Source organism: Barbus barbus (assembly GCF_936440315.1).
Source record: "Barbus barbus genome assembly, chromosome: 39".
Lineage (NCBI taxonomy): Eukaryota > Metazoa > Chordata > Actinopteri > Cypriniformes > Cyprinidae > Barbus > Barbus barbus.
The window spans coordinates 17,309,322-17,324,365 of record NC_136717.1 but is presented as its reverse complement, the minus strand read 5'-3'; the positions used below and the strand labels follow the sequence as shown (position 1 = coordinate 17,324,365).

Below are 15,044 nucleotides of genomic sequence, written 5' to 3'. Positions count from 1 at the left end.
ATAAAACTATATAAAATATAAAATTCTAAATTAAAATGTTGTATTATAAAATTTGACAAAAAATATCAAAATAAAAAAACTAGTGCTGTCAAACGATTAATCGTGATTAATCGCATCCAAAATAAAAGTTTTTGTTTCCATAATATATGTGTTTACTGTGTATATGTATTATGTATATATAAATACAAACATATACATGTATATATTTAAGAAAAATGTATTTATATATAATATAAAATATAAGAATATAAATATATAAATGTGTATACATGTAAATATTTTCCAAATATATGCTGTATGTGTGTGTATTTATATATACATAATGAATATAATAAGTACACATACATATATTATGGAAACAAAAACTTTTATTTTGGGTGCGATTAATCGTTTGACAGCACTAAAAAAAACTAATATATATATATATATATATATATATATATATATATAATATTTAACTTAATTTTAATAATCAAAGTATATTTATAAAAACAATAACTACTTACATACATCCATTACATATATAACATTTAATAACAAATATAATAATTATGAAAAATTATGTAAATTATAAAATAAATAAATTAGAATATATATATATATATATATATATATATATATATATATATATATATATATATATATATATACACACGATTGTATAAATCAGCTAAATGAATAAATGTAAATGTAAATGTAAATGTACACGAATATATGACATAATACATTTAACAACTTAAAAAATATATATCTAACAATTGTAATTATAATGGAAATATTAAATATAGTGTATTATAAGTTAAAATAATACAAAATAAATATGTAATACATATAAAATATATAATAATTATTTTGCATTCTACATAATATTATACATTAATTTTTCAGTGTTACGCAGGATAAATAATGAAAGAAAGATGCTCAACAACTAAACATACATTAGTTCAACCTAATTAGACTGATTGATTATTTTATTTAATAAACGCATTAAAAAAAGAAAATATTGTTGTATTATAAATTAAAATGCACAATAATATATGACGATATAATATGTATAAAAACATAAGAGAAAAGTCTAAAATATCTTATTTCATATTATATTATACAACATTACATATTAGTTTTTCAGTGTTACTCTGTGCTAAAACTGAAATCGGTTTTGCACAATAAGGGAAGACGCTCAACAGCTAAACACTAATTAGCTCCACCTCATTAGACAAGATGAGTAATGCCTTGGAATACATGAACCCAATGAAGCAGACATAATCAGAGCGCTTAAATAAACATGGAGGAGTTTTATCGGAAGACCCAACCAGCAGTTGTTTTGAACCTCTTTGTACACACAATGTTACGCTCCTCCCTGTGGGACTATCTCACTAGGAGCTTCTGAAGATATTCTCATTAAAATTTGATAGGGGTAGGGCTCCGTTCTAGCTTTATGAGTAAAGACTTCTCGAGACTCCCATCCTGGTGCAAAAACACAGTTAAGGTGTTCAGCGACAAATCACAGCCATTTTTTTGCAAGACTGCGAGTTTACGCCCCCTTGCTATACACCATCACATAAAGAATTAACAAGTAGCCCGCAGAAACGTCTTGTTTAAGAGGAAGGACCCCCAGCCCAGGGCGTTTAACCCCTGAGGACCTGCTGTAATTGGGTTTCCTTTATGAACAGAGCATGTGTGAAGCATCTGAGCCAATCCGATGGATAATACATGCTGCCAATCTTCTCAGAGGTAAGAGCTGGAATATGAAAGGAAATGCGACTCCCTGCAGCTTCCTTTTCAGAGGAAGATAAAAAGAGACCGAGAGAGAGCTTCCCTCACAGCATTTTTATTCAGAAAGCATCTCTGCGACAGGATATTTGATGGAAAAGATAATTCTGAGTCTTTGTGCTTCAGTCGATTACACTCATTAAAGAACAGAATAACAATAAAAACACAAAGCTCTTATCAAATCATTTCTCTATTTTACCAGGAGAACAATATCCCCTGAACTAATGGATTGCTTTGTATTTACAGAACTGGTGGGGAGTGTTACCGAAGTTGGCCATATGTGCCAACGTCAAGCTGGCATAGATAAAAAAGAGAGAGAGATAGAGAGAGAGATTGAGAGAGAGACTTACTAATAAAGACGGAGAGTTTAATAATGCAGTTCTTTTAGTGGAGGGATAGGAGGTTTCAAAGGGTTGGAGAGCAGACGTTTCTTTGCCTCTCATGTTTGTTTGTGCAATATTTATCCTCTTTCTGCTTTTGTCATAACATTATATTTCCCCTCAGAGGAAGACAGAAAACATGAGGGAGAAACCGTGAGGGATTACAGACGGTTGAGCGCACAAAACAGGCATAAAGCGCATAATCTATCGCTCATATATACAGGAAAATACCACAACACACAAAAATGATAAGACCTCTTTGACATACAGTACAAGGTGTCCAAAAGGCAAAGCACTCAAGAAAAATGCGGGTTTCTGAAAATGGAATTATTTTGGTTTACTCTTTTTCTTTGTAAAAATCTTCTTTTGATAGTTTATCTCTGTAATTGATGATTTTTTGAACAAATTAATGTTGTATATATAAACAAACAAATGGTCTGAAATTGCACTAAAAATCTTTTTGTGGTTGTTGTTTTTTTTTTTTTTTTTCTGAAATAAATAAATCTGTATAAATTGGTGTTTTTGTCATTTTTATCTTTGTAAAAAAACGTTTTTGTCCTTTTCCTTTTGGTAATTGTTCTCTGTATATCACGATTAAATACATGAATGAACAAATGAACATGCGTACGAACAAACAAATAAACAAACAAATGAAAAAATAAATAAATAGTCTGAAATTGCAATAAAAATCTTTATTTTTAAATCTGGGTTTCAAAGTCTTTATGAATATTTATAATTTTTATAAAATAAAAAAACTAAAAAATGAAATGTGAAAATATAGATTAGGATTTCAAAAAATTTTAAACAAACAAATGTAATGAGAAAATTAATAATAAATATATATTATTTTTATCATATTGATTGATTGATTTTTTTTTTTTTTTTATAAATATTGAGATCTTAGTGGATTTTTCCTCTGTAATTTTTTGGTCTTAAATTGTTTCTCTAAATTTTTTGTCTTTATTTCTCTGTAAAATGTTTGTATTTATCTTTGTCATTTTCTTTTTCAAATTTAGCTCAGTAATTCACAATAAATAAAACAACCAAAAACAAACAAACAAAGCTGAAAATTTGAAATAACGGTTTTGGCATGTTTATTAAGCTGTTTTCCTATGTAGATATTTTAAGCTTTTTTCATTCTTGTGGAGACATTTGGTCCCTGCAATGTAGACAAAACCTGACCCACGTAACATAGCTGTGAGTTTGTCTGTGTGTCAGCCAGTTCTGCCTCCAAGAATGGTGAGTCAGGCGTTCAGAACACACAGAGTCTCGCAAACTACACCTCACTCTATCTTCTCTCTATCTCTCCACCAGCTGTCTCCTTTAGTCCCCATGCCTCCTCATTTCCTCTCTCCTCACTCCTCTTTTTCTCTTTCCCTTCATCATCCCTCTGTCACTCACACATAGGAGCGAGTGGGTGTTGGACCGGTTTGTAAAAAACCACCAGCAGATACCCTACTGGGTAACATTGAGCAAAAGGTTCTGAGGTCTCTGCCTCCCTATCTCACACACACACACACACACACACACCAATCCCCAGAGCCATAAAAAAGCTTCATGTCCATCTCTTTTCTGCTGTTCCAGAGTTCAGTGGCTCGTTTGAAATTGTACCTGCCAACAGAAGCCTGTACTGCAAAAAAATCCATTTCTTAATCAGCATTTTGGGTTGTTTTTGACTCAAATTTTGAAACATCCTTAGGACTACATGGAAATAAGTTGTTGTAGAAACAATTTTCACTCAAAAATTGCTAGTAAATTTATAATTTCACAGATAATTACAAAGAAACATTAGTGAAATTAGTAAATCATAAGTAAAATTAGTTTGTCAAATTGGAAGTGTGTATTCTCTGAAAGAAAAATCACAGACATGCTTCTCATGTAAATGATTTAAGAAGATATATATATATATTTATCATTTGCATGCACCAATCCAGAGACATGACAAGTTTTCAATGTCAAGTAAAAGTAATTTTCCTGTCAACACTAAAAGTGCAATACTGTGTGAAGCCACAAAATCTCAGTTCTTCAGAACATATTTAATGTTTAATATAAAGCTATGAGATGTTGGCAGGGCTTGTCGTGCAGCATGATAAAACACAAACAAGATGTCTTGTTGTGTGTCACTTGTCATGACTGATTAGGACACAAACTGAAATTACATGGAAGAGATGTGATCTATAACTTCATGCTCTCATGTCACATTTGGTTAAAATATGGTGCCGGAGAAACAGTGACATCTATCTTCAGAATCAGACATGTATTTAAACTGCAATGACACTTGGTTGACTTGTGTATTCAGTATGTGGGGTTTCATGAATAAAAGCTGCATTGATGACAGAATATAGCACATATATGAGGATAAGATGCATTGGATTAGATAGATAGATAGATAGATAGATAGATAGATAGATAGATAGATAGATAGATAGATAGATAGATAGATAGATAGATAGATAGATAGATAGATAGATAGATAGATAGATATTTTTGGTCTTTTTCTCTGCCATTTTTTTGTCTTTGTCTTTTGTTAATTTAGTTCATTAACAACTTAAAACAACCAACAAATAAATAAGTAAATAAAATATAAAAAATGTGAAGCTCATTGTCATTGTAATGAAAAAAACTTTATCAATTTCACCATTCTACCCTCAAAATAATAATAAATATTAATAACAAGCAAACATAATTAATATTAATATTACATTACAACTAAATATTGCATTGTATAATATTATTAATAAACATAACAATTATTCATATGTATGATAATTAATTATGATAATTAATATAAATGTTCATTAATAATTTATATTAGTATTTAAAATTGAGGTTTAAATTGTTATCCAAAATTCATAGAATTTCACTAGCATAGTAACTACTGAAAATATTTTAATATTTAACTTTTAATATAATTAGAATTTTTAGAATTGCATTATTATATTTTTATATTATTTTATATGAGTATTAATTTATATTAAATTATATTAATATTACAACATATTAAAAAAGTAAAAAATAATAATATTTAATTTTTACTATAATTCAAATGAACCATTTTACTATAATTCACACAACTGTAAAAAGTAGTTATACCAAGTAATTATATTTTTCTTTTTTAAATAATTTCTAAAAATGACTATAATTTATCATCAAATTTGTTACATTTAATTTTTAATTTGTTGGTATCGAGGTTTCAACTAATGAAAATAGCATTTTCATAATAATCTGTATTCTAACTATAATAAAATAAATGTAATTCGTTTATATTCTGTATTGTAACAGAACTATATTCTTCTGTTATGCAAACAGCAAAATATAGAGAATAATCTTAGCAACACTTAAGTGAATAAGTTTAGCAGTACTTTATATTAATAAAGTATATATTATTATTATTTTTATTTCCATGTTTTTATTGATTTTAATGTCTATTTCACTTTCTTTTATGTAAAAGCACTTTGAATTACCACTGTGTATGAAATGTGCTATATAAATAAACTTGCCTTGCCTTGCCTTGCCTATAAATATGCATATCCACAGTGTCATGAAATATTGCACAGTCCACAGAGAGACATCTTTGATCATGTTCATATTCTTAGAAATCATCTGAGATAAGTATCTCACTCGCCTGGAAAATATCAAAAATAAATCACCTCATGGCTTCTGCAGCTCCTGCAGCACTACCAACTCACTCCATCAGTATAATATGAAAACAGTATGAGAATATGTCGTACACTTTTCTCCACTCCCAATTTCTTGCCCTGGCATCTGCTGAAAGGTTACAGGAAATGTCCTTCCACTGGCCTAATTGCGTCTTACCTGTCTCACATCTCTTTCCAGTGAAGCCCTGCTGGCAGACGCAGGTATCTGGAGAGACGCAGGAGCCTCCGTTGAGACACTGGCCCTCACACAGCGCTGCACATCAAACACAAGACACAGGGGTCAACACACATTTCAGCAGGATTACACCATACCAATAAAAACTGCTCTCTGAAAACTAGAAGCGGAGCTAATGCATGTGTGCAGTATAGCCATGTACACCACAAAACAAAGATTTTTCATCAATAAAACAAATTATTAGAGTATACTTCAGAAGGAAATACTATTTCAGAATTTTTACTTCAACATTTCAAGTTTATTTGTTACTTGCCATTTCTTTGTAATTAATTGTGAAATTTACTAGCAATTGAGAGAAAAAGTGAAAAACGATGCCAATTTATATATATATATATATACACACTGTAATTATTCTTCTCTCTCAAAATGTTGATCGTGGCAAGAAAATGTAACAGTCTGGATCATGCATTAGGTCAAGCAGCGCAAATGCTGATTATTGTTCTCAGTTGCTTATCAGCATGCCTATTGTTAACATATTGGCTGTTTAGTATTACTTATAAAGCACATATTCTACATCCCTAATCCTATCCAATACCTAAACTTAACAACTACCTTACTGACTATTAATAAGCAGCAAATTAGGAGTTTATTGAGGAAAAAGTCGTAGTTAATGGTTTGTTAATAGCGAGAATTGAAGCTTAAAATAAAGTGACTCAATTTTCTTTTTTAACCTTACAAAAACATCCATATTATTATTTACACTGACATTAATTACAGTTTTTATAGAAAATCTCAAATTTTCACTGTAATTTTGGTAGCAAGACTAATGTATAGTGTAGAGTTCAGATGTTTGCGCTTACCTCTGCAGACGGTTCCGTTACCGACGTACCCTGGTTTACAGGAGCAACTGTGTCCGCCAACCGTATTGAAGCAAAGCGCATTTTCATCACAGGTATTCAGTCCATGCACACACTCATCGTGCTCTGAAAACACAAGAAGAGTGTGCATCAGTGTGTGTTTGCACACTTTCCTCAAACTTTTTGCACATTTGGCACTTTCCATCTTCCTTGCTGCTGTTTCTCTCAGAGGGCATGCAATTCCATCTCGAAGATGAAAAACAGACAGAAAGAAAGAATAAAACTGGGAAAGGAGTAGGAGTCAGGTGCGCATGAGCATGGTGCTTAGGGAGTAACTGACACTACTGTACAAAAATAATATGCCACAGTCTTTGTTGAAGGTTGTCTGCACTTTTGAGATTCTCTATCTGGGAAGCAAACTCAAAAAACTGTAAAAGGGCTGAAGTTTATGATGTTCAGATAAATAAATAATAAATAAACATATAAATAAATTCATGATTCTTTGAATAAATAATTCAAAAGAACAGCATGAATCTGAAGTAGAAACATTTGTAATATTAAAAATGTTTTTACTGTGACTTTTGATCAGTGTAATACATCCATATTGAATAAAGACATTGCTTTATTTCTTGTTTTTATTTCTTATTATATCTTTGATCACACTTTATTTTAAGGTTCAATTCTTGCTAGATTTTTGATTTTTGCCTCAATAAACTCCTAATTTGCTGCTTATTAACAGTTAGTAATGTAGTTGTTAAGTTTAGGCATTGGGTAGGATTAGGGATGCAGAATATGTGCTTTATAAGTACTAATAAACAGTCAATATTTTAATAATAGGCATGCTAATGAGCAACTAGTTAATAGTGAGAATTGGTCCCTATACTGAAGTGTTAACTTATTTATTTTTAACTTAATTGAACATAATAAACTATCCATTTTCAGTTTTTTGAACCTTTGCCTTTTTATTTTTTCTCGACTGTCACTTAAAAATCAAGGTTTAATTCTTTTTGTCACAAATACTAAAAACGTTAATTTTTAATAGTCATTTTTAATTTTCTTGTAAATTACTAAATGAAATATCTAAATTATTGGATTGAAACATATGATTTACAATGAAGAAAGCAAACCAGTCCATATATTGTTTACAATATAACAACAACAATCAATTTTTCCATTGAAATTTCTCATGAAAAGTTCAGCAAATATCTCACAATGTTACAGTTTTACAATGACTTCCAGATGACCCCATACTAAAAGAAAGGCTTCACTCAGCCTGCTTGAAATGTCAAAGAAAGGTTCTCCGCTGCAGAGCCTCTGTCATTAATATTTCTCTTTGGGGAAAAATGTTCCCACAGCAGCCAGGAGTTAAGGAGAATCGGACAGACACTCACAGAGAATAGTGAAGTTACTGTGAAAATGTTGGTGAAACTTCAGTGAACCTTTTAAATATACCGACCAATCAAAAGTTTTTAAACAAAGTAAGTATTTTGTGTAAAACAAAACTTAAAAATCTAGCCTTATATTTGGTATTGGGGATGCACAATTAATGCTGATACCATATCGGTTATCTGCCGATATTATAGATTTTTTATTTATTTATTGGTATTGGTCAATGTATATGTTGGTCTATATTAGATATTTAACGGTGCCATCGCAACTTCCCTATTTAATATTAAACTCATTTAATATAACAATTACACCAATGACTCCAATGCAATTTTAAGATAATCTAAGACTGAATATTCATTTTTCATGCACATTATATTGCTGTGATGCCTAAATTCAACTGTAGCATTTAAAATGATTGATTTGATGTGAAGATCCAAAAGAAAAAAAGTATGAAATCAAAGCCAATACACAATTTCTTCCAATATCAGCTCCATTGGCTCCCTTGATGCAAGCTCTGTTTACCTCAATCAGTGATATTACAGTCATGCCAAGCAGCGTTTGACTGAGATGAATCCCTCACAGTGGACGTGTTTGTATGGTCTGATTTCTCATCTGCGTTGACTCATCTGCCCATGACAGCTAAAGCGACACCAATTATCCTTCTAATTACTCATATTAACAAAGCTTTTTTCTCCTTGCCTCACACATACTCATTTACCTTCTATCTTCCAGATGGGCAGATCTATCAGTTTCCACCAGGTGAAAAATGTTTTCTCTACTTCTCAAATTACTCACATAAGCAATGCCAGTAACAACAGACTCATATTGTGCTTCTATATATATATATATATATATATATATATATATATATATATATATATATATATATATACATATGAGACAATTTCCACTTCATGTTTTCCTTCTCTACTGATTTATCTCTCCAAATCCCAGTGTTTACACCTGTCTGGTGTCTTTTTCTTAAACGCGTCACTTTCCATCTACTCAAAACCATCATCCAGTGAAGCGAAACTGCCTAATCAACTTTAGTCATAAAAGTAAGTCTTACAACACACATCTTTAAATCACTCTCATTAAACTGTCATTAAATCATCTCATTAAAACGCACTTTAACAAATGAATGATACTGATCGGCTGTGTTTTTATGCTGTGGTTCCTCATCTATGAACACCTCAGGATACATCTGCAGCTGAATTAAAGAAGCTTCACCAGTGCAATGCAGATCACATATTCAGTCTGAATGCTTTAATACGGTGTCAAAAATCATATTCGTTCTTACCGACAGAAATGCTATTTCTCAAGCATGTAACAAAATTGCATTTGGATTAGATGATTCTTTGTGTTTGTGCATTGTGTTTGTGGATAGTTGAACCAAAAATTAAAATCATTTACAAATCCGTGTGTCTTTTGAAATGTGTATTACTTCTATATTCTGTGGAACACAAAAGACAACATTTTAATGTCCAAGCTGCTCTTTTCCACAATGTATGTGAATGGTGACCATGGTTGCTGATAGTTTCTCACGCAAATATATCATGTGGCTTTACGAAACTTTGAATATAGTGAATGATGCATTTGGATCACTTGTAGAACAACATGAATGTTCTTCAAAGCTCCTTCAAAATCTCCTTTGGATCAAAGAAAGTCACAGGGAATTGAAACGGCGTGAGTGTGAGTAAATGAAGACAATTTGGCGATGAACTATTCCTTGAAAAATAGAAACCTAATGAAGTGAAATCTCTCTGATCTTTTAAGGAACATTTACATGGACAGCTCTGTCCAGAACAGCACATAAATGAACCGATTGGAGACTAACATCATTTTAGGCTTAACATCTGCTGACTGCTCAAGGGGAACTAATGAAGTATTCCGTGAGAGACACAGAAAGAAAGGAGAAATAGAAACCCCATAATGTCCATTATTAACGCCATATATTCTCTTCTTCGTCTGACAACAAACACTAACTAATAACTGGTACTGTTCATGTAATTGACAAAACCTCTTATGCCGCCAAGTTTGTTCATCGCTGGGTAAAGTATGTAATTAGTAAATATCAGTGAGCCGATCATGAAGGCATGACAGAGTTTTAATGAACAGCTATGGAAACAGTGGAGCGCAATTAAAATAATTACGGTAATTCCAATAACTTCTGATGTTTTAAATTAAAATAAGATCGGCTGATTAAAAGTTCAGGTAACGTCTATTGCAGCTTCATATGAAATGAATTCCAGTTTTGACTGATGTGACTGAAGCCTGTAGATTATCTCATTATAATCCCACAGGCAACAAATACACAATATTTTTCTCTGTGAGACTGCACACATGAATAATTGAAAATAATAATGTTTTGCCATCAGAAATTCAGCCTCGGTAATTACAGAAGCAAATACACAGCTTTGAGCCAATCAACAACAGACGCAAAGCTTTCAATCAATCATCAATGGGGAACAGATCCAGAGGGAAGAACGAGGGATTAAACACATAGAATTAAACTGATAACTGCTGCAATTAATAGTTTCATTAAATGCATATGAAAGCAGCATGACGTGCATTTAAATGAAAGGACATCTCTTACCTTTACAAGAAAAAGACACATACTTAGAGGATTGATTTTAAAAATTACAAACAAAATCTGATTCTGAACCATTTCTGCGATTCTAGAATAGAATTTCAACCATTTATGGATCAGTTTCTAAAATAATTGTCTAGATATGCAAATGTAACCATAGAATAATTGACGTCTACATAAGGTTGGGACTCGATGCTGTTCAATTTATACATGTTTTTTCATCAATCACTGAGCATAACCATATTACCAGGCCATTAGAAGTTTGCTTTCATCCATCGGTCCAGCCCTTTCCATTAGAAAACAACAACATGCAGCATTGCAGACTACTTGAAAAATAATGACAATAAATAATAACAATGCAGCTGGCCTTGAGCAGATACGACTTTCTAAGATGATCAGCAGAAAAAAACCTTGAATAGTTTCCAAAATAAAAGCTGAATTGTTGTTGCCCATGATTGCACCTTGCAGCCCCGGTGCAGTTTTTTGTGCTTTTGTGTATTTATTGAGACAGAAACCTTCCTGGCCTCTTCGTTGTAATTAATTCACTTTTAAAGTAGGTCACAGAAGGACTAAGGCTCATTTATCGCGTAGCTGTTCCCTTGCGTTGTGTTTTGCTTCCTTATCCTGCACTCCTGAAGAGATTTAATTGCTTTTTTAAGTTAAAGATCAGGAGCACGTACCATCTGTCCTTTCCATCAATGAAAACTTTCACATATGTCGTCTTTCTTTTTTTTCTTTCCCCCAATTCGCTTTCTTAAATTGCTCCCTCTGTTCATTAAAGCATGCACTATTAAAGAATATATAATAGTGTATATATATATATATATATATATATAATTGTATTTATTTAAATATTAATAACATTTGGGAATATTAAATATGAAAATATTTATTGTAATAAACTATTAAATATAGTGCATCCATAATAAAATATTAATTAACATATAACATTATAAAAATAATTTAATTACATTTATTTCTATGATTTATTATGATTTTTAAATGATATCTACTTATTAACAAATGTGAATCATATTAAATTAGTGGGGACAAATAGCTTATTTGAGGGAAAAAATCTGTTAACAGAAAATATGCCAAATGTAGCATATTAGATTCATTTATGGGGTCTTTAAACATATTTTAATGGCCTGGAGCTACTGTATGTATGACCTAATTATAAACACTCCAGACACATTAAGCCATGGTGCTCATCTGAGAGATTCAGGTTTGAATCTAGCCTGCATTATGCCCCATTCCCCTTCTCGCCACCCTAATAATCCCCTGGCAAAAAAGCACATTTTAATGACTTCTTTACTCACCTGTGCAGGAGTAATCATCAATCCGGACATAGCCGGTGTTGCAGACACACATAAAGGAGCCGGGTGTGTTCATACACATCGTGTTCTCCCTGCAGTAGTGTTTCCCCTCCGCACACTCATCGATATCTGCAACCACAGCAGAACACAAGACACACTCTGTACTATGACCAGAACACAACACGGTTTTCAAAACATTTGGGAAGAAGCAGTGCCAAAAACCATCATTCACACTGCAGCTGTGATCAATTAGCAGCATTTGTCAAGGGTGCTGGAAGATCCAGTCATCATAAGCACTCTGTTGTACGAAGAACATAACAGTTTCCTGCAGCAGTGTGAACAGTAAAGACTGTAAAACAACAGGAACACCAACAACATGTTTGAATGTTTCGATGGATATTAAAAGGGGAAGGATGAAAAATTTAATTATGACTATTTAATCATACATTTGTCACCTCAAAACTCATGACACCTTGTCTTCCATGGGGAAAAAATACTTTATACTTTAAACTTTTTGTACATCTACCGGAAACTTTAGCAGCTTTGATAATAGAAAGAATACAAAATAAATCTATAATAAAGAGAAAGGGGTTTGAATAGGGGTGGTGATGGCGCAGTGGATAAGACACATGCCTTTGGTGTCAGAGACCCGGGTTCGAATCCACTGTGAGACACCAATGTGTCCCTGAGCAAGACACTTAACCCCTAGTTGCTCCAGAGGCGTGCGACCTCTGACATATATAGCAATCGTAAGTCGCTTTGGATAAAAGCGTCAGCTAAATGAATAAATGGAAATGAATATCTTTTGAAAATAATGTACAGTAGTGTATGTGTGACTCAATTCAGTCCTTAAACTGCATTAACAAAACACAGAGCACTTCTAGACATTTCTGTCCCTTTCCTCCACCCCCTTCACTTTCTCAGCCTCCAGCTTTTTCTCTTTACACTTTTCACTTCTCATACACACTTGTCCTTCAGTCCTCCCACACTCTTCTCCTCAAGAACACTTTATATAATCTTCCTCACATTTCTTTTCTCTGTTTAAATCTACACAGCACACACTCATGTTCTTAATCAGCATTTTGTCTTATTAACAACAAAAATATTGTTTTAATATCCTTAGAAGATTTGGTAAAGAAACAAAAGTTGCTTGAGATATTACTAGTTTTCAAAAAAAAAATATTTTGAGGTTGATCTTTATTACCCCATTAGCAAATGTCAGTATAAAACTGATTTTTGTGAGGAAACAGATTTTTGTGAGGTTCAGGCTTAAAGTTAACATTCATCCATCCATCTATCCATCTTTTCCAATCCAGGGTCGACAAAACAAAACAAACAAAAACAAATCAAATCAAATCAAATAAAAAAACAAACAAAAAAATCCAACCAACCAAATTGTCCTATCTAGGGTCAGCAAAGGTTAAAATAAAATAAAATAATTTAAAATATATTCTCTGAAAATAAGTCTTAATTTATGAAGAGGCATGACAACCACTTTTTTGAGAAATAATAATCATAATAATAACCTTTGCCCACCACTTGCTTTAGCAATGGACTGATAAATTTAAGTTTTCTTTTTAAGAACATGGTGTGAACACAATATAAATGTGTTTGCAGTGTGTTTGGTTCAAAAGTAAATAGTGGGGAGAATGTCTGCAAAGTCTTATCTGTCCCAATATGTCTTCTGTGGAGGATTCAGAGCTTAAAATAAGGAGAAAAAACTCACTCATCACTGCTGTAATTGAAAATGTAATGCCTTTTTCAGCTGCTTTTGTTCTAGAAGATATGAATCCCAAATTAATAAATTAAAGTTTATTTCAGAGCCACACTGGCACTGGTATTATTCATAACCCTGAGGCTGCTACAAACTATCGACTGCACAGTCCATGCAAACAGAATTTTTCACAAGCTATCAAGGCTTACACTAACACAACTTTCATATAGAGGCCACTGTCAGTTATTTAAAGCTGATGTGTGTATTTTTTATGTTAAAACACTTCCAATTATACCAGCTCAATGCGCAGAGACAACTATAAGTGAACTAAAATTCATTGGTTAATTGCAGCAAGAAGCATAAACACATAAACAAAGAGTTTTCCCCCTGTTTCTGTGGCTCTTTTCTAACTGTTATCAAAACAGGGAAAATCAACATACTGTATTTCCAAATGCTAAAAGAGTCCAACAGCGCTTGATAAAGAGTGCTATTATGACCCAGCAGGTCCTCTCAGATGTGTCTCAGATTTTATCAAGTCATACTGAGTCTTGGAGCCACATTACTGTAACAACTGTGTTGCGGTAATTCTTTCAGACACTCTCAGAAGCTTTCAGGTCATTTCAGGTGGGTAAAAGTTCTTCTGTCACTTCCCCCAAAATTTTCTATTGATTGTCTATCCCAGAGGCATCCTACTGTGACTCACAGTGATAAAGGTGAGAGTCACATTAAGACAAAGCAAGTTGATCACCTCCACATCACTTTAAAGCACAGTCATTACAATTCATTGTTCACAGTTTAAGGTTTTAAATTAAGATGCTTTCAGATAACTGCCTTGAAATATTAGACGGAAGTCAAAACTGTTAATACTTTTTACTGCAGGGCAAAATATGTTTTTGACCCCATTGTATGGGCAAAAACAGTTGAAACAACTTTCAATATATCTTCTTGTCCATTCCACGGAAGGAAGGAAGGTTTGGAACAACATGAGGATAAGTAAACGACAACAGAATTTTCATTTTTGGGAATTCATTTAAACAAATAGTTCACTCAAAAATGAAAATTTGCTGAGAATTTACCAAGATGTATTTAAGATGTAAATGAGTTTTTGAGATTTTGAGAAATGTATCATTACATCCCTTGTTCAGCAATGAATCCTCTGCAGTGGATGGGTGCCATGATCAAAATGAGAGC

The 15,044-nt window shown here is 32.3% G+C and overlaps 1 protein-coding gene across 1 annotated transcript in view; it reads right to left on the bottom strand.

Annotated features, from left to right (window-relative positions):
* Window positions 1–15,044, bottom strand: part of LOC306858209 (protein kinase C-binding protein NELL2a-like) — a 46,226-nt gene that overhangs the window by 12,265 nt on the left and 18,917 nt on the right. The window contains exons 13-15 of the mRNA XM_079398632.1: window positions 12,143–12,268; window positions 6,848–6,970; window positions 5,970–6,065 (exon numbers count right to left, since the gene is read on the bottom strand). Of these exons, the coding sequence (XP_079254758.1) occupies window positions 5,970–6,065; window positions 6,848–6,970; window positions 12,143–12,268 (345 nt within the window). The remainder of the gene's footprint in view (window positions 1–5,969; window positions 6,066–6,847; window positions 6,971–12,142; window positions 12,269–15,044) is intronic.